Source organism: Mustela lutreola, chromosome 12, assembly GCF_030435805.1.
Source record: "Mustela lutreola isolate mMusLut2 chromosome 12, mMusLut2.pri, whole genome shotgun sequence".
Classification (NCBI taxonomy): Eukaryota; Metazoa; Chordata; class Mammalia; order Carnivora; family Mustelidae; genus Mustela; species Mustela lutreola.
Window position 1 is genome coordinate 18,847,583 of NC_081301.1, and position 21,100 is coordinate 18,868,682.

The 21,100-nt window shown below is 44.6% G+C and overlaps 1 protein-coding gene across 1 annotated transcript; it reads left to right on the forward strand.

Moving 5' to 3' along the window:
• Positions 1-4,330: 4,330 nt before the first annotated feature.
• TNFSF15 (TNF superfamily member 15) lies at positions 4,331-20,268 on the forward strand. Its single transcript, XM_059142580.1, has 4 exons — positions 4,331-4,678; positions 15,291-15,333; positions 16,086-16,133; positions 19,292-20,268. The coding sequence occupies exons 1-4, from the start codon at positions 4,457-4,459 to the stop codon at positions 19,744-19,746; spliced, it is 768 nt and encodes a 255-aa protein (XP_058998563.1). The 5' UTR covers positions 4,331-4,456; the 3' UTR covers positions 19,747-20,268.
• The last annotated feature ends 832 nt before the right edge of the window (positions 20,269-21,100 follow it).

Below are 21,100 nucleotides of genomic sequence, written 5' to 3' on the forward strand. Positions count from 1 at the left end.
TGTCTGCTTCTCCCTCTGCCTGTTGCTCCCCCTGATTGTGTTCTCTGTGTGTCGAATAAATAAAATCTTAAAAAAGAGGGAAAGAGAGATTATGTCTGCGCTACTTCAAAATATTTCTGAAGCCCACCATTTCTTGTCAACCTCACTGTCACCAACTCGTCCAATCTATCATATTGCCTCACTTGGAGGATTGTGGCAATTTCCAAACTGGTCTTCTTGATTCCCTCCCTTTGGGCTACTCTCAGCACAACATGAGAGTGAGCACAGATGATCCTTATGAAGCAGAGTTACAACCCGCAACTCTTCTACCCTACATGCGCCAGAACCTCCCCACCACATGGAATGAGAAGCCAAGTCCTACCCATCCCCAGAAGCCCTGCATGGCCAGCCTCCTCCAATACTCCTCTGACCTCATTGCTCCTGGTCTCCTCCTCCTCATTGCTCCAGCCTTCCTAGCCATCCGAATGCTCCTGCAACACAGCTGCTTCAAAGCCAGGAGCAGTCTGATCCCAGACACCCACGGCTTCCCTCACCTCAGGTCTTCATTCAATCACCTCCTCTTAGCAAAGGTGGGCTTTTCTGACCATCCTGTGTTAAGATGTAACTAAACTAACTGCCTATCTCCCTGCACACTTAATTTATCCTATTTGCTGGCCATCTCAATCCACTAGAATATAAGCTTCGTGATGATACCGATTATTGTCTGCTCTTGTCGCTGCTAGAAATACTCAGAACCCAGTATCTAGAATGCTACCTTGCACATAGTTGGCCCTCAAATGCAATAACTCATCATTTATCTGTAGCCTCTTTACCTTCTGCTTTGGAATCCACTGAGAAGGTAGAAGAAAGTGAGAAGTAACTTTTAGCAGCCAAAATGGATGTCTGAATCACCGAACAGTTTACAGATGGCAAAAAAGTGCCTGAAAAGCTGTTCAACATTGTTAGCCATTAGGGAAATGTAAAGTAAAACCGCAGTGAGATGTCACTATATACCTGCCAGAAGGGCTAAAATGAGAAATAGCGATAACACCAAATGCTGGAGGGAGGCTGCAGAGAGGATGTTAGCTTTTTCACACATTACTGGTGGGAAGTAAAATGATACCACCACTCTAGAAAAGAGAGTATGGCAGTTCCCCACAAAACTAAGCAGGTGCCTACTGTTATGACCCAGCAATTTCGCTTTGGGCATTTACACCAAAAATGAAATGAAGGCACGTTCACACAAAAACCTATGCACTGATAGTCACAGCTGCTTTATTCATAACAAGTCAATCTTGGAAATAACCCAGGATTCCTTCAATGGGTGACTGGTTACACCAACCATGCTACATTCACACCATGGAATACCAGTCAACAAACAAAAGGAATGAACTATTGATCATGCAATAATTTGGATGGACCTAAAGGCAATTATGATAAGTAGGGGAAAAAAGTCAATTTCAAAAATGATTCCACTTATATAACATTTGTGAAATAACATGATTATTGAGTTGGAAGGCAGACTGGTAGATGCCAAAGGTTAAGGGAGGAGGTGAAGGAGGGTGTTATAGGTGGCTGTGAACTGTAGCTGTGGGATCCTTGAGATGGAGTTTTTTGTGGCTTGACTGGGATGATGGTCACATACATTGTAACACATGTGACAAATTGCACAGAACTAAATACGTATACACAAATGAGGGCATATAAAACCTGTAGGATCTGAATATCAATGTCAATGTCAGTTTCCTGGTTGTGATGTTATGCTCTTGTTATGCAAGATGTTGCCTTTGGGGAAAACTGAGTAAAGGGTATACAGGATCTCTCTGTTTTGTTTCTTACAAGTACATGTGAATCTACCTCTACAACTATTTCCAAATAGATGCTCATAGCTTCATGCCCTAAAATTCTTGTTCTCGTCCCATAGGACATTCCCCAGACGCAAACTCAGAAGCCATTGACATTTCCTTTAAAAAGAAGCATAACAAGCTTAGTTACCAGGTTTTGTAAATAGCCAGTTACAATAAAATGAGGAGGGTCTGCTAGAGTTCTCAAGGTCACACAATTGAGAGATTAAATCCCAGATCTTCAGATGCCTAATCTGGTGTCTTTAGTGTTCCCCATCTTTTGAGGCCATCTTATATTATGGCTGATAATACATACTTCTTCATGTGAACCCATACAGCTAACACTTTTAAGACCCTGGTTTGATTAAGCATACCAACTTCCTAAAGAAGAAATACAAGAGTGAGAACACTTTATAAGCTCCTTCAAGATGATCCAATATTAAGTGTGATTGTGTGTTTAAAGTTACAATGGCAAAGATTTATGTAAATCTTGAAGAAGAGTTTCATACTAGGTTTGTTAAACCGAGAATGGGTAACCAAGGGACATAAAAATCACCTTTTGCTGGATTCTTTGGAAATATTTAGATGCTCATTTCAACAGATGTCTGTTAAGATCATCATTACATTAGGAGCTACAACCATAAGGAAGGGATGGGACTTATCACCTGCCCTCCTACATCTGATGATTTAATGGGGTGATGGGAAAGTAGTCAGTCACAGTCTAGTATAAAATATTTGATGATAGGGGAAGAATAGGGATCTATAAAAATAAAGAAGATGAGCATCTCACTCAATCTTGGAGCCAGGAGATGAAAGGATGAAAGGAAGGTTTTGATACAAAGTTTTAAAATAGGGGAGGATGGTGATATGAAGGGAAAAGCCTGGAATCTGTCACCATGGAGGAAACAGCATGTGCAACAGTGTAACTGATCCATATTGTATTTGGGAGAACTGCCACTTGGGAAAGTCATAAGAGATAAGGCTGGACACTGGGGAGGGGTGATGTGGATAGGGACCAGATCATGAAACACTTTTCTGAGTAGACTACAAGGCTTGGGCCATGCAATAGGCAGAAGAAACAACTGAATAGAGGTGTGAATTGGACTGGTTTCTACCACATGCTACAGGACATCCTTAAGCTTTCCCATTTCTGTTACCCATCTTTTTTCAGTGTCCTATGCTCTTCTCTGACATTACCCTCCATAAGCTTCAAGGCCTAGGTCCAACACCACTTCTTTCTCCAGGAAGCTTTCCTAACCCTTAATTGGAAAGGATAGCCTCTTCCTGGGCATGCTGGGTGTGGGTATCTGTGTATATGCATAGTAGAGTGGTGTGTGCAGTGTAGTGCAATGGTTATGACACTTCAGAGTCAGCTGACCAGAGTCGCAATCCTATGGTTCCATATCCTAATCTGTCAAGTGGGAATAAAAACATTACTATGTCAAAACATTATCTCAGGACTGAATTACTTCACTGATACATTTAACTCACTTGAGAATAGTGACCTGCACCGAGGAAATGTTTAATAAATGTGGCCCTCATACATGCCCAACTGTGCGTTAGACCTATCACTTGAGGGACGCCTGGGTGGCTCAGTGGGTTAAGCCTCTGCCTTCCACTCAGGTCATGATCTCAATGTCCTGGGATCGAGCCCTGCATCGGGCTTTCTGCTCAGTGGGGAGCCTGCTTCCCTCTCTCTGCCTGCCTGCCTCTCTGCCTACTTGTGATCTCTCTGTCAAATAAATAAATAAAATATTTAAAAAGAAAAAAATAATAAAAAAATAAAAAAGACCTATCACTTGTGCTCAATCAGCTTGGAACTAATCAGAGAGGAAAAGTCAATGTCCTCTTCTCATGAACAGTCACCTCTATGACCTCATGCTCTTTGCTAAGACAACTGGTCCACTCAGGCTAGGTCCTCTCCTTTCACAGGTAGATGTGTAGTAGAAACAAGAACTCTGAATAGTGATTTAAAGGAATGAGACCATCTTACTGGCTCCTCTGTCTTAACCCCTGGACCACTGAAGGCAAGTGCCTTCACTTTTTCCAGAACTTTGACATTTCCAGCTGCACAAGGAAAATGAGCTCCTATGAAGCTCAAAAAGACAGAGGGCCTGGCAACATTTCGCAAAGTGGTGATGCAAACGTGATTTCTATTTCCAAGCCACACCACACACCTCCCCATCCTTCACTTTCACTTCCAGAAGCAGCACACTCCCCAGACCGGCTTGGCTGGCAGGCCTCCAGGGCAGGGACAGCTATATTTTCATTTGCCCTGCCCACTGACTTGATGGATTCTTTTTCTCCTCCTCCAGGGACTTTCCTAACTTCCTTCTGTAAACGAAGGAAGGAGCACATGAGCACACTGTATATAAATACGCTTGGGAAAGCTTTCTTCTTCTTCTTCTTTTTTTTTTTCCTAAACCAAACTTGGTTTCTGTTGTAGGCGGTGCATTCCCTAGTGGGGCGGGGCCCAGTGTGTTGTGGAGGGGGAGGGGAGAGGCCAGGGGGAGGAGTAGGCAGTGATTAATGCACCCACTGTGAGAGCTTGCCTCCTATTTAATGGAGGGTCTCTCTGCCCAGGGGGAGTCAGAGCCGTCTCTGGACAGAGCCGTCTCTGGACCAGCAGGAGGATGGCAGAGAATCTGGGGCTGGGCTTCGGGGAAACGGCCAGTGTGGAAATGCTGCCCGACGAGGGCAGCTGCACACCCAAAGCCAGAGCCAGGCTGGCAGCCAGGAGCAGCGCACACTGGGCCCTCACCTGCTGCCTGGTGTCGCTCCCCATCCTGGCAGGACTTACCACCTACCTACTCGTGGGCCAGCTCCGGGCCCAAGGAGATGCCTGTGTGTTCCAGGTAAGCACTGACCCAGGGTTCCATGGACCCACTACAGACACCTAGCAGGCACGACAGCTCTAGACAGTCGCCCTTGACCTACCTCACTCCCTGCTTACCCATGCAAAGGAAGCAGACTGTGAGGGCTGGAGAGGTCCCATTTGGTTTTTATCCTCAGTAATTCCAGGGGATGAATTGTGCCCCCTTTATATTTATATGGGAACAATCTCCAATAATATATTTTTAGATAATTATAATCATCTTGAACTGATAATCTGGGAACATTCTTTTTCTTTAAAAAAAAAAAAAAAAAAACCTCCTTAAATTGCATAACTAACATGTGTCATCAAAGAAAGTTAGAAAACACAGAAAAGGAAAAGAAGATAATTATCATTAGCCACAACAGCAGAGAAGTGACCACCACTGACACTTTGGGGTATATGAGTCTATATTTTTTAATAAGATGAAATTATTTTGAAACTCCAAACTTGTTATCATTTTATTTGTGGTTAGTAAATTCAAAGCAGCATGATAATATAGATGGTTGTGTTACAGTCCTATATATGCATGTGCTATAATTTATTTAATAAACACCCTTTCTTGGATTTAGAAATATTCTCTTTCAGTGTTCAAGAAAGACCCTCTTGCCTGGTTATCTATCTTCATATCTTGCTGGGGGCTTGGGGTAGAGGAGTTTAGTCAAAAATGAATATAAGGACAAGTCATAAGAGACTCGTAACCTCAGGAAACAAACTGAGGGTTGCTGGAGGGGAGGAGGGTATGTGCTATGGTGAGTGCTGTGAAGTGTGTAAACCTGGCAATTCACAGACCTGTACCCCTGAAACAAATAATACATTATATGTTAATTAAAAAATGAATATAATCTCTAGAGAGAATAATGGTGCCAAGTGGGGGGATATAGGTATCAAGGGAAACCTATAGGAACTTCAAAAATCTTAAAGACTGAAGACAGTGCCATTCAAATAACACACACACACACACACACACACACACACACCCCTGCATGGTCTGTGATAACAGATTTCATGTGAGTCCAAAGTATTAAATTCCAGAGGAGAAAACAGACTTTCCAATTGGTCTACCAGGAAACCTGTCTCCTAAGCAATGCTGGCTGTCTTCAGAGCAGAAACACCAGGAGAGAGCAAGCAAGCCGCAAGCCGTGGCTGATGTGTAATTCTCCACACCCCCTCAGGGTCAGCAAACAGACCTTGATTCTGGCGGCAGTGACCATGGCCACATGCCATCATTCAGAAAACAGAACTAGTCAGACAGCCCAGAAATGCCATTCATGTTAGAGAAGAAATTCAAGGCATGGCAAGTCGGGCTGTGACCTCTAGGCCACCATGGACCTGATTTCTACCAAGTCCAACCACAGTGTCTAGTTGGTGTTCTGGGACTCTGCGCTTTAGCCAGAAAGAGACTGTTGTTCTTGAACAAAGCATTGAGTGGCCTCGACTAACCTGAACTTTCCTGGGTTCTAGAGGGAAACAGTGCCTCTGCCTAAAATGTGGTATTGAAATCCCCCATTTCGGCCGATGCCATAAAAAAAAACTCCTTTCTTGATCTATAAGACCATCAGGCTCTGGAAGCACCTGGAAACCATCACCACCACTTCGTAGGGGGATGCCATGGTCTAAAGGAGCCAGTGATTTGTCCTGTCAGAAAGAGAGTAGGAGATTAAGGCTGTCACCAGATAGGAAGCCCCACAAGGAAAGCCATAAGTGCCTGTTCTCTCATAGCTACTCAAGAAATACAAAGGCTAATAGTGCATTCTGTGACCCTTCAATTGATCTCTCTGGGGAGCGGAAACGCAGAGGTTAGTGTGGTGGCTCGGCCAGACTGGAGAACTTCTCAGTCATCAGAAAAGAAGAAAGGGAAATAGGGGTGAGGCGGGGTCGTGTGGAGCAATCAAGAGTCCTGAAAAGAAACACCTGGCCCACTCAAACAAGAGAGTTCAAAGAAGAATGTGTAAAGAGTTTGAAAAAAGTTAAAGAAGAGTCTGCTTGCTGAGATGTAGGCAGATAAAAGGAAACCGAAGAGCTGAAAGCATCCTGGGGTTAGCAATGGTGGGAAGCCAGTCATTGCCTCTTAGCCTGAAGGGCCAGATGGAGGGAGCAGTTTTAGGGGAACCCAAGGAGAAGGAAAACATAGGAGAGGGCTAGCCTGCCTGCCAAACAGCAGGGAGGAAGCAGGAAGAAGGATGGGAGAACTGGCCATGCTCTGTTCCCTGCCTCTCATCCCCCTGGCCAGACTGGAAGTCAAGCTCAAAAACCAAGAGGCAAGCTGTGCCCAGAAACCAGACTCAGGAGACATAGGGCAGGGCCGAGAAGGTCAAAGAGAGGTTCCCGTGGGCAAACAGAGAATAACCAGCTCAGAAAAGATGGAAGATAGGATTCAGGAAGGGAAGCTAAGTCACCAAGGACAGCGTGAGTGGGCATAACTAAGGTATCGTGGCTTGTAGACATTGAATTTGAATCCCAGCTCAGCCACCTCGGGCTGGGTAAAAATAGCCATGTGGTTTCAATTTTTTGAACCTGTTTCCTTTTCTACTGAAAGAGGATGCTAACGTTAACTCCCTGGCAGTGCTAAGACAAGTGCAGGAGCAGCTTGTCGGACAGGAACATGGGGAGAGTTACACAGCCGGCTCCTAAGGCATACTCTTCATGGTTACACCAGGCGTCAGGCAACTACTACCAAAAAGCAACAGTGACTGGTGTAGGAATGTTCCAGGTTTTTATCAGCACCAACCAAAACAGTTAAAAGAACTGTCCAAAATATATCAGTTTTAACCTGGGCACTTCCTCCAGGGGTTGTGTAAGGAAATACTCGATGCGACAAAATCCTTACCCAGGTAAGCTTGCAGAGCAGAGATCAAAATCAGATTTGAAAAGGTTTGGGAGAACTACCTTTACGGGAAGTGTCCGTAAATATGGCATCAATTAAATACAGCCAATTAAATATCTCCATGCAGTGAAAACTGTGGCCGATATTGTTTCTAAAAAAAAAAAAAATGATGCATCTCTGTAGGTAAGGATGGAGAATTTCTCAAAAATATGTTATTAAGTGGGGAAGGGAAAGGTACATAACAGTATATAGAATTGGAGATATTCCTTTTATATATATGTATGCATACCTACATATATATACCTATAATATTTCACATTTATGAATATGTTTTTAAATGCATAGACTATCTCAGGAAAAGACAAGAGATTGGTTGCTTTGCCAGCATCTAGTTTGGGGACCTGGGTGACAGGTAAAAGAGAGAGACATTTTTAAACTTAGCCTCCTTTGTACAAAATGTGTATGTTACATCTACCAAAAAAAAAAAAAAAAAAAAGCAGAGAGAGAGAAAGAGATAGTAAAATGTTTTAGGATCATTGGACTCCTGGGGAATGTCAGGTAAAGTCACGTGTTGGAAAAATCAGTTTGAAACCTGGCCTAGCCACTTCTTAGTCATGTTACATAACCTCCCTGCTCCTCAGGTTCCTTATGTATGAAAAGGAATACTTAGAAATGAAGTATTTAAAGTGTCTGGCAGAAGGTAGGAAATTAGTAAATGGTAGCAATTATCATTATTATGATTGAGGAACTTCCCTGCTCATGGACATGACATCGTACTCCATAACTTCTCCACCTGCTCTGGAATCTGCCATCACTGGGCCAGAGAGCAGGTTTGAGCACGGGAGGGCCTTTCTTGGTCTCTGGTATTTACCAGCTATCTCCCTCCCTCCTTCTCCACCTTGGTCTTGTATCAACAACCTACACTCCAATCCATTCTTTACCCAGCTGCGTTGGACCATGGCCTGAGCCTTCTTTGGGCCCTTAGTGGCTTCCCTTGCTCTCAGGCTGGGTGTGTGGGCCCCATTCTGGCTTACAGGTGCCTGGAGACCAGGCTGCATCTTCCCCACGCACTGCCCTGGCTCACACAGGGTCTGTAGTCCAGGCATGACATAATGCACAGAGCAGGCCCCCAGTACTGTGCAGCACCTTGGTGGGGAGGGGGGTCATGAGACACAACTTCCTTGGACTGCACCTCCGTCTCTGTCCTTCCCTTGCAGTGCTGCTTCTGGAATCCCCACATGCTCACCCCAGATTCTCCTTGCTTCCCTGCAATCTCCCTTCCACCTCTTCCTGAAAATCCCTGCAAGGCTCCTAGTTCTTGATCCCTGCTCACCTCTCCCCTGCGCACCTGCCCCTGAGTCCCCTACCCCCACCCCAGTCTCCATCCAGAACAACAGGACCCCATAGGGATGCCAGCTGAGGCTACAGAGGGATGAAGGCTGACCTTATAATAATAACTTATTAGACACCAGACACCGGTCTAAGCATCTTCGTACCTAAGGTTTTTGGAAGACTAAATGAGATCGTGCCCATAAGCCCTTTGCCTGGTATCTGGCATATATGCCTGTGTGAAACATTTGCTGTTATCACAAAACACATCATCTGGGTTAGTCCTTGAAATCACACAATGAGGAAAGTGCCACTATTATCTCCATTTTAGAGGTAATGAGCTGCAGCTTAGAAAGCCAAGCCATGGGCCTAAAGTCACACTGAGTGTGACAATGGGATTCAAATAGTCCTCCAAAGCCCACTGTGCTGGTCTGCCTGTGGTGTTAACCCAGCAAATCCTTCACTTCTTGGGGTAGTCAGGAGCATCTAAGAAGGATTTCCTAAAAAGTGCCTGTCACATAGTAAGTGCTCAAGAAATGCGAGTCTCTTTCCTCCCCTGGGGTCACCTTGCTGTCCCTGGCACACAGAAGGCACTCACTAAGTGTTAGCTGGGTGGCAAAAGAGAGAGAGCAAGGGATACACAAGGTACCTGACCTCCTTAAGCCATCTGTTCCCCATTGGTCAAAGGGAGAGGTGAACCCACTTTCTTCCTAGCCCCGTGCTAAGCATTCTGCAAGATGATGTCGGCAAGCTTTTGCCATGAAGTAGATGTTCAACAGACACGATTTCCCTGCTTACTCCATCTTGGGTGTGAACCTTTTTGTCTCACTCAGGCTGTTTCCTCTTTGGAAATGGGGACAGTTCTGACAATCCCTTTCCAGGATTGTCTAGAGAAAACAAACAGATGGCTGAGATAAAAGTGCTTTGGAAATTGCAACACCCGGAGCCCTCGGTGGCTTTGCCCTGGCTCTAGCCTCTGCAGGTCCTGACACACCAGGCAGAGGAGCCCGCTCACCCTGAAGGTCAGGCTGGAGGTAAAGGGCAGGAAGACTGGAACTAGTGAAGGGGTGTGAGGGCAGGGTGAGCCCACCATGGGCATGAATCCCAACATCTGTTACATCTCTGAGCTGATGACTCTGGGATCCATTCATTCACCTGTTAAAATAAACACACACATGAGACTCCCAGGTGACTCAGGCAGTTAAGCATCTAACTCTTGATTTCAGCTCAGGTCATGATCTTAGGGCCATGAGATCAAGCCCTGCCTCAGGCTCCATGCTCGATGTGGAACTTGCTTAAGATTCTCTCTCTCCCCCTCTCCCTCTGCCCCTCTTCTCCTCTCTTCCTCTCTAAGAAACATATAAATAAATAAGCACAACGTTACTCCATGCCCAGCACTGGGGGCTCTTAGGTCCTCACCAGACACACCACATGCTGTCCACCTGTAAGAGGTCTTCTCCTAGCCTGGTCTCCTTAATGAGGCCCAGCCACTGACTGCAGTAACAAGGGTGGAATTTGAGATGGATGGAGGGCACATTCCATTCCCTCAAGCCCTTTGCACTGGAAGGAGCAGACAGAAGCCAGCCATAGATGGAGGAAGCCTCTTCTGATGGGAGAAGGATGAAGCCATCCAGAGCTCCTATTGGATCCAAACCTGCCACCGGTCATAGAGAGACCCAAGGATGGCTTCTGTATACCACCGAAGTGGTGAAACCAAAGGGAACTTATGCAGAACCAACAACATGCAACACAATGTTGACTGAGCCCAAAGAAAGATGGAAAGTGAATTGGATATCCACTGTCTGTGTGGGCTTCCTCAGGCATCAGGATGCTCCCGGCAGGGAAGAATGATGCCTGCCTTCAGTGATGAGGAGACTGAGTCTCACCGAGGCTAGGTGACAAAGTCAGATTGCTAGGAAACCCTAACGCTGAGATTCCCACAATTGCTCACCTGCCAACACCACCCAGAGAGGTTCTTAGTGCTGCACCCCTCTGAATGTTGGGTGTGAAGCCCTGTCCAGTGCACTGGGGAGGGTAATGAATCGAAAAGGTCCTGGAATAAAACATTTCCAGATTGGATTTATACTTGCACAAGTACAAACAGAGAAAAGTGAAAGGCAAAACCGAGGAGGCAATGAATGGTCTGTGTATTTCTCCTAGAAGTGCTGGGAGGGTGTTATGGGTCATAAAACATTGATGTTTTTGCAATTGCGGCATTTATGACACAAAGAAATGGATCTCTCTTCCTGTTTACGAATATACTAGATGGTGGGTATGGGACATGGGTGAAAGGCCAAATGGGTTGTTAGTTAAAATACACTCAAGGGATTTGTTTCCGGGGAAATGCCAATAAGAGGAACTCAAAGATCATCTTGCTTCAGGCTCCATGGTCCATGGTGTGTACTCAGCTGAAGTTTATGGGGCTCCTGATACAACACCGAGGTCTGCCCTTGGTCTGAAGTTTCAGATCCCAGACCCTCCATTTACTCTTTGACCTTTGGCTTACAAAGCCTCTAAAAAGGTGATGCCCTCCTTTGAGAGTAATTGGAGTGGTAGACATAAACCCCGGTATAAGACCTGGCACTCGGGGAGCATGAGACTGGATAGCAGTCTCCCCTCCTCCATCTTTTCCTTCTCCGGTTGAATTATTAGAGTAATTCCAAAAATGTGTCAGAGGTTGCCAATCAGCATACCCCCCCCCAAAAAAAAAGTGAGAAGAAAAAAAAGAAAGAAACTCAAACAAGAGTGAAAAATCCCCTGACCTATAGAAACTAAGGGGTAGAAAGCACCGGCTTGCTTCGCTTGGGCTGGTAGCCACAGGCACCCCGCTGTTCTACTAATACAAATCCACATGGGCAAACATGTTTGCCTTTTCTGACTCTGACTCCTGGCCAAAGCTTGCAACCTTCCAGAAACATCTCTGGAGCCATGACCAACCAAAGCCTGATGAAAAACTTGGAGGCGCCAGTAACTAAAAGATTATGGCCATATTAAGTTTTAATTTTTTTAAATTTAAACAAGAACTCAACACTTGGCATGTATTCTAATATTAAAAGGTCTCTTTTTTTTTTTTTTGATTGCCAAACTCAGGTAAAAGTCACTGAGGTCAAACCCACTTCCACCTTCTGGCTCTCTTTTCTACCTGTCTTTCTGACACCTAAACATCAGCATATTTTGCTGGTTGGATAATCTGGCAGAAGTGTCAGGCACTGTCTGAGGTACCAGAAATCTGTTGGTGAGCAAGAGACAAACCACATCATTGCCCAGAGGCAGCTTGGATTGTACTAGAAAGTGAAAAGCTTTGTTGCCAACAAGAGAGGGCATTGACCCAGCTCAAATGTAGAAGCCTTCCCCCAAATAAGCTACTAACTATTTCTTCGTCTCAGATCTCCTCTTCATTCGTTCTTGCTTCCCATCACAAAAATCTTCCTCCCACGAAGAGGTATTATTAAGATAAGCAGCAGGGGAAGGTTGTCGATGTTCTTGGAAAGAGAGTCCCAGCTGCTGTTCTTGGGGACTCTTGGACTGTTGAGGTCTTCAGCACCTGCTGTTGGGCACTATCACAGGCTCCAGAGGAATAGCAGACTCTAGGCAACTAAAATGTGTACACATCCAACTACACATGAAGATAACTGTGTGCCCAAGTTACAGAAATCCAGCAGAGGGAAATGTGTTCACGTCGCAGATACATGCTCAGAGACAGGGAGACTCTGAGCCGAAGGGAATGCTCCCGTCTCTTAGCTGAGTATCTGCTTAGACAAAAATAAACAGATGTTCAAGAAGATTTCTCAGCAGAGTACTAAATGAAGCCAAAGGCCGGCTGGGACAGTACCATTTCAGACACGAGAGGATTCAACCATGCTTTCCCCAATTCTTCCCCTTCAGTTTTCAGCCTCGCCAAAGACCACTTTTTGTTTTGTTTTGTTCTGTTTTGTTTTTATCAGCTCTGATAACAGCAAATAAGGAAACAGTCTACAGAATAAGCTCATTTCTAGGCTGCTTCTGCACCCCACCCCATCCCCAAAGCCCATTGAAGTTATTGATGCAGGACAAGTAGTCACATCAATTGGGTTTAGGTTTTCCAATGCAACTGTATTCACAACACTATGCTGAATGTATATATGGGTTCACATGGCAGCAGAAATCCTTGTAGTTTCCCAGCTGCTTCCATGCTTTGTTGGGCCTTCATACTCTTGCACAAGTTATTAGCCTTGTCTGGAAGGGTCATTACATTTTATCACCTGGCTAATACCTGTGGGACCTGTAAGACTCACTTCAGAGGTAATTTCCCCTGATTCCCCCACTTCTGGGCTGGGTTCTTGTTTTCTGAGCTCTGTGTTTCCCCTGCTGTCACGGTGCATGAAGCTGCCGATACTCGTCCATCTACCTCACTGGAGGGGGAGCTGATCCGGAAGTGAGAGGACGCAGTGGCTTAGAGCCATGGAGTCTAGAGTGGACTGGCCTGGGTTCAAATCCTATTTCTCCACTTTCCAGCTGTGGGACACTGGGCAAGTTACTTAACCTGACTGGGCTCCCTTTCCAATATAAGAGTATGAATAGCAGCTACCTTAAGAGTCGTCACAAAGCTGAAGGAGATGATGCATGCGAAAAGCGTAGCAGAGCATGGCGCCCCTCCTGGTTCAACAGATAGTAGCTACACTTCCTGCATCTTCCAAGTCCTTCGAATCATTCTGGGGTTCTCATGGTGCAGCACAGAGTACCCAGAGAGGAAGAGATAGTGGGTAACAAGAATGGGGTGGTCAGCTGGGACCTTGAATGCCAAGATAGGTATTTGGGCCTCTGTCTAGAAGGCCATGGTGAGCCATTGAAGGTTTATGGACAGAATTGTGTCCCCATAGAGTGATGCTTTAGAAAAAGCACTCTGAGAGCAGGCGAGGAGATTTCAAGACAAGGAGAACCAGATGCTAAAGGACCAGTGAAGAGACTGATGGGAAAAATCCAGGAGAAGAGTGTGCTGAGGCCTATGAGAGCGGGAGAGGGGGAAGGAGGCATGAATGAGAAAAATTGCAAAATAGAAATGAAGTTTGGGTTTGTGGGAGAAGAAAGAAGCAAGTTTCAAGCCTGGAAACTGAAGGCAAGCAGTTGCCCAGCCATTCACAGAATTAGGATGTAGGCGATGGAAAGATAATGGGGTTTGTTGTTCAAAGACAAGATCTCTGCCCTCAAGAAGTCTTCCAGTGGAGGTTAGGTAGCATGGCTTGGGACTAAAAAGAGCCTGGCTATCTGGGCTCTAATGAGATCACTGCAACCGCTCATGGTCCTGCTCATGGTCCTGCTAAGCAATGACATAGCTACACCCACATGACCACACAGACATGTGTAGAGAAGGCCATGCACACAGCACCACCCCAGAAGACACATGTAGACATACAAAACACATCAGCTTCTCCCTCCCCCACTGCTGGAGCTGTCTGCTGTCATACCCACATGGACACACAATTCCTTATTCACAAGTACGATCTCACACGCACACACAGGCTCTAAGATATAGAACTGGTCACACGAGGATCCCTGTCTGTGGGAACTATGTAGTTACAAGGACCCAATCAGAACCTTCTGAGTTGAATCAATATCATATCAGAGAAGGTTTTCTTGGAAATGGTAAAATGTAAGGTGGTGATTTTATCCCTAAGCAAAGGACTTAGCTTTGCTAAGCTTTTGTGTTCAAACACAGTAATTCCTTCATTTCTTATGCGTTCTTTGCCCTGACTCATCCATCTGATTGGATCCTTATCTCAAACCCAGGGGTTATCTGAGGTTAGGGATGTTATTTTTCCCATTTTTCAAATGAGGGCACCAGAGCTCAGAGAGGAAACGTGTCTTGCTCAAGATCATATTGTTGATAAATGGTGATGGCAGGACTCAAATTCTGGTCTGTCTGTCTCCAAAGCAATTACTCTTCCACTCCTGTGTGGTATCTGAAATGCTTCACAAGCTAGGATTGCAAAAATGGACATGTCTCCATGTAATGCACAGAGACAAGGGGCTGGTGGGAAGGAGAACAGAGCCCTTATTTCTTTTTCTGTATCACTTTTTTAAAAAATAGTTCTAATTTTAAATCATGATGGAAAAAAAGAAAATAAAGCAAGTGCCGTCATTTGTTCAAATAATAGAAGCAGTGACAGATGTCAGAGCATCCTAGAAGAGAACAGGGAAGGCTCTTAGGACAGAAATTCACAGTTGAGCTTCCAAGACAAGTGTAGAAGAGAGAAGGTCATTGGGGTGCTGAAGGAGGAAAGGGGAGTGCTTGGGTGCAAGATTCCCCTCCAATGAATATTCTCATTGCCATGTCTGTCATCTCAGAGTGCCCCGGTTGGGTAGCAGCAGCATCTTAATCATGCCCTTGTTATGTGCAGCTGTGGGGTTGAGTGACAAAAGGACCACAGGTAGGCTGAATAATATCTTTCTTTTCCAACAGACTTCAAAAGGACTAGAATTTGGATCTTCACATCAGCGAGCTTGTAAGTATGCTCATATTTGTTGCCTTTTCTTGTGGGGAACAGAACATTTAGTAGTTTGGGTATGTGGGAGGTTCAGAGGGATGAAAATCCAGAAGATAAGTAAGTTTGCTTCCCAGTCACTAAAAAGACAAAATGGCACTGTGGCCAAGTGCTTTGTCTATGGAGGTGATGGCCTTTGGGCAAATAATGTCACCTATCTCTATCTCAGGCTATTCACCTATAAATTGATTATAATGGTACTTACCTTCTCAGGATTGAATCAGTTAATTCCTATAAAAGTATTAGAACAATGCCTAATCCTACCTGCTCCCTACCCCATTTCTTAAATCATCTAGATGCTTCAGTGGACACCGCTAAAGGGACCCTGAATAAGGCCAAAGGCCAGTTTGCCCCCCTCCCCAGAAGCAGCAGCAGGGAGGAAAGAGCAATGTGAGTTCATTGAGCATAGACCATGGGATGAGAGCGCTCTCCATTCATGATAGCAATGGATGTGCCCATCTTTGAGATGAGAAAACAGTCTTGGGAAGGTTGGAAACTTGCCCTAAGTTATGGGCCAAGATTCATTTGTGTCCAAGACTCTTCCTCCTGAGGCTTCTCTGTCCCTAAAAAAAAAAAAGACAACAATCCACGATGGACCAAGCTGAAGGGGAGGAATGTTTCTCTCCAGTTGCAGGCACCACACAAGTCCAAACATACCATCTTTTCTCCAGCCACCCTGGCTCACACAAAGCCTATCTCTTCTTCCCTTACAGATGCATCTACCGGAGCTGGTGGAGATAAGCCAAGGGCACATCTGACAGGTATTTCTCCCTGGTGTGTTTTCCAGGAGATCATGTATGGGCCATGGACCCAAGATTTCTTTCAGCGGGTTTGCCAAAACTCATTCTAGTAGCTCCAAACCGGAAACTACACACCTTGGTAACTGACTTCTTCTCTCAGTTGAGGGTTTTTTGATGTCTTCCTCCCTTAAGGGGTCCAAAGGCCCATGTCTCTTGGGCATTCTCTTTCAGATTCTATCAGTCCTCTCCCTTTCTCTCTTTCTCTCGTTCACACACACGCCCTCAGTCATTCAGAATTTGCAATGGTGATTTGCATAATTCTGAATCTGGTCAAAGATGAAAGACCCCTTGAGTTGTTAAATGTATTGAGTCCCTCTGTACCCCATTCAAGGTGAAGTGATTAGACATTTGCATTCAGAGAGACATTTGTGAAGAATTTTTGTTGATGTGAGAGATTAAAAGCAGCCTCAGAATATAACCAGCTGGCCAGTTTCTCAAGCCTAGTGTTGACATTTCTGGCATCTGATGCCTGAAATTGCATATGCATCTAAGACTCCAGAGAGAAGAGTGAGACTGTGCACACATATGTGTTAAATACCCGTTAAAAAACCATGGAGTTAAAAGCGAGCATACTCTCCTGACCTCTAGGAAAATTTGCGGCCCACAGGGGAATATCCTTGAGACCCAAGGCATGTAACTTACATATGACCAAGAGGAAAATGTTTGTGGTGAGTCCTGAGTGAGAACTAGGACCAGACAGACACCAAGTCACCAGTCACTTATCACTTGCCTTTAAGAATGGGAGAGATTGAACAAGCCGGGCAGGAAAATCCTAATAACAGAGTGTGAGGTATCACCCCTCTTCCTACTGAATGGGGGACCTGGGGAAGGGAATCTAGGCTCTACTGAGCTCCTCGTGTGTACCAGGCACTGTATGAGGCATTTTACAACCATGATCTTAATTAACAGGCATATGAGCCCAGCAAGCCAAGTCACTTGTCCCAAGTCACATACATGACTCGGAAGAGCTGAGATTCGAGTCTGACTCTTAGACCTGCTCTGTTTTCATTACAACCCACTTCCCATCCTGTCTCCCACTTGCTGCCACGTTGACACAGAACGAATCACATACCAGTTCAATAAAACTCACTTTATCTAGAGATTAATTTTTGTTGTTGTTTGCTCATCCCAGAGGATTTTTTTTTTTTAAATCTACTGCACCACCCACAAAGGGGTGGAGATGATCAAGGGTGATTAATAAAAATGCCTTTCACAGATTTTGCAAAGAAGTGACAGAGTTCTCCCAAGCCCGCTGAGTGTGGGGGCCAGAAAGACCACGTGCCTTCTGAACGTGTGTCACTGTACAAAACAAGCCAGGGTCTAGTCAGCATCAGCAAAGATGCTTTAGAAAAATCCAGGAACCAGGTTTCTAGGGAGCCACTGGGTGTGAAAGTTGCTAAATAGTTCCTTCAAGATAACCTATCCCAAACGGTGGCTGATAGCACATATCGGGGATCACTATGGACTTCTGAAGCAGTCGTAGAAAATTAAAATATCTTTTTATTTTCCTAAAATGTATTAGTTTTACTGAATGTTATCTTATTGGAAATCAATGGCTTGGTTCTATCCATATACTTTTTTTTTGCTATCCATATACTTCATCAAAGCACTCATTTATATGTCCAAGTATATAATGTATCTTTGTAAGCAATGTAAACATTAAGAACATGTAAAAATATATGCAGTGAAATAGGCTTATTTTTTAGTCTGTCAAAATGAGAGATGCTGGTTTAGTTGGGGAAAGTAAATATGTGTTGAGTACTTGCCATAGCCAGCCTCGTGATAAAAATGTCCACGTCTCTTCTATTCACTTGATTTTCCAAATGAGACTAGGAAGGGGCTTTATCTCCAGCTCACAGACAGGAAATCGAGACTCAGAGAGAAGGGACCTCCATCACTGATTAAAAACATTGCACACCATAGAGCTGAAGTGGCCCCAAGCCCTGGTCCCTTACACTCCACAAGCCAATTACATCAGCTTGTATTTTGGTATCAGAGAAAGATTTCCAAAATATTCTGGATCTCTGGTTTCAATATCTGTCCTGCATGTTGATTTTTTGTTAATCACCACCTGAATTTCAATAACTTTGGACAGTATCATTGCAGGGGAGCTACAGGTTACACCTGATTCCCTAAAATGCCCTCTCTTTGCAGTAAGGTATGTCTAAAACAAAAGGCTAATGAAAGGGAATGCAGTTTAGAGGGTATTCCTAATAGTTGGGAATTTTATACACACCGTCCCTTTTCATCCTTTCCATGGGTATTTTTATATCTTTAAAAAAAAAAAAGAGGAAAGATATGTCAAATGAAAAACAAATCCTGACCTAGTAAGGAGAGAGCTTTTGCAACAGGATTAGTGCACAGTGCAAGAGAGGAGGATGATGAGTGGTAATAGGGAGAATGCGCTGGCCAGGTTGTCTGCGAGTGTCTGAAGGTCAAGCTAAAAGGGGTTTTCTTTTACAGAAAAGAGTGAACAAAGCTAGAAAGAACAAGGAAAGAAGTGGGATAAAGGTTGGCCTCTTAGCGTCAGAAAATGCTTTACCCAGAGGCCAGCCTATTCTCGGGAGAGGGTAGGCCAAACTTCGGGGGCCTGGAGGCAGGAGAGAAGCTGAACCAAAGTCTGGTTGACAAGCATTATGTTCCCGTGGATCACCGAGGACAGTACCGTTCAGCTAATCATTTATGAGGCAGAGAATGGCGATTTGGAGATTCTGGTGTCCGGTCTTGCCAGAGGTACCCAGGGAGGGGAAAGGGGACCCATCGGTTTCATTTAAGTCATTTGGAGAAGAGGTTTATCGCAGTGGGCTGTTTTCTGAAACACCAAAGAGTAAGATTTCTTAACCTCCAGTACTTCCCAGGATCCCAGAGCTCAGGTAAAATTCTAAACTATCAGGAAAGAAAACTCGGACTCAGAGAAGCAAAGTCATTTATCCCTAAGATGCTACTCTCTGAACAAAAATACGTGTCTGCTTATATCTCCTCCACTCATTGCTCCTCAAGAAGCTCGTTAGCTGTTGGTTTCATTCAATCACTTTACTCTGAAAACAACAGGAGACTCTTTTTGGCAAAGTCCACAGGTTCTGACACGAGCAAATTTAACCTCTCTCTTGCCTTTGCAGTTGTCAGACAAAGTCCCACGCAGTCCTCGAAAAATCAGTTTCCGGCTCTGCACTGGGAACATGAACTCGGCTTGGCCTTTACCAAGAACCGGATGAACTATACAAATAAATTCCTGGTGATCCCAGAGTCGGGAGACTACTTTGTTTACTCCCAGGTCACATTCCGGGGGACCAAATCTGAGTGTGGTGAAATCCGCCAAGGGAGCCGACCGAACAAGCCAGACTCCATCATCGTAGTCATTACCAAGGTAACAGACAGCTACCCAGAACCGACCCAGCTCCTAATGGGGACCAAGTCAGTGTGCGAAGTAGGCAGCAACTGGTTCCAACCCATCTACCTAGGGGCCATGTTCTCCTTGCAGGAAGGGGACAAGCTGATGGTGAACGTCAGTGACATCTCTTTGGTGGATTACACAAAAGAAGATAAAACTTTCTTTGGAGCCTTCTTGCTGTAGGGGTGAGGCAAGCATCCTCGTGTGAAGGTCCTCTGCCTCCTTGTTCTTAATTTTCCTTCACTCATATGCAATTATAACAAGGTTTTGTTTTTTTTGTTTTGTTTTGTTTTGTTTTGGAGCATTCCACAGAAACAGTGGCTTAGCTATGAAATTAGAAGCCCGAAATTTCATATTGTATATGCCTTACTGATGAGAATCTTAACCAGAAAACAATAGAACAGAGCTGACATATGACTGTGGTTGCTTGGAAAAGGGGTGAGTTTCTAAACACTGAGACATGACCACCAAATGAAAGGAGGTCTACTCGGAACATTTCCACCCCATTCGTACCATACACTGGCCACCAGTGGGCCCAATTATTGTGGGATTTGATCATGAAATATTTGCTTCAGTTCAGGAGCCCTTGATGAACATCCAAAGCCGTAGAAAATGGTATAAACCCTAGGGCCAAATCCTTCAATAGTTTCTCCAAACACATACTTTAAATCCTTGTCTTAAAAAAAAAAAAAAAAAAAACAAGAAGAGAGCTGGTATTTATCATGAACATTCAAAAAGAAGGAAAGAAGGAAGGAAGGAAGGAAGGAAAAAAATTATTTTCATGCCATCTATGGCAAATGAGAAAAGCAACCCCTCCTTTTATTATGTACACAGGCATGAAAATAAACAAGTGTGAGTTCCACGTGCATATCAAATATACAACAATAGCATTTACTCAACGCAGCTTTCTTGAGCACTACCTTAACCCAGAAGATACTATGAGGACTAAGACAGACTATTCAAAACTTAAATGAATTCCACTCCGTGGTTCCTGATTAAATATCACTCAACGTCCCCCAAGTCCTAAAACAATATCTCATCTGACACTAGTATGTAAGATTTCTGAAGCTCTCCGGACTGTGTAAGATATCCAGCTGATTAGGTCATTCAAGAAACTCTAGCCAACTAGACCGGCTCTGCAACAAACCAGATCGATGCCCAGAGACAGAAGACTCATTCTCTGGTAGGTGGGTGCGGGGTACAGTTAATCACCAGATCTAGAGAAGTTAACTTAGATCGGCTTCGAGGTGTGACTCACAATTTTATTAGGGTATTTTTCTCTTAAAATCTTCAAGGGATTTCAATATGGGCTGAGCTAATCAGACCAGCCAAGGCTTCTCCCCTGGAGGAAAGGCAGGACATTAAGAAGGTCCTTCCTGCCTGTCGGTGACTTCTCTAATCTGTATGATTTTCCTGCACTGATATGCAAGGGTAGGAGGGGCATCTCGGCTCTTCACCTCAGTTGACTCGTCTACAAAGTAGGAATCCACCAATTTGTTCCTAGGATCAAATGAGCTCATGGGGGAGGAAACACGTT

Bases quoted from the DNA above. Each gene is read 5' to 3' on its own strand.
- TNFSF15 (XM_059142580.1), top strand. From the start codon at position 4,457: ATGGCAGAGAATCTGGGGCTGGGCTTCGGGGAAACGGCCAGTGTGGAA. The intron at 4,679-15,290 runs GTAAGCACTGAC...CTTTTCCAACAG, and splicing joins GAGATGCCTGTGTGTTCCAG to ACTTCAAAAGGACTAGAATT. The intron at 15,334-16,085 runs GTAAGTATGCTC...CTTCCCTTACAG, and splicing joins ATCTTCACATCAGCGAGCTT to ATGCATCTACCGGAGCTGGT.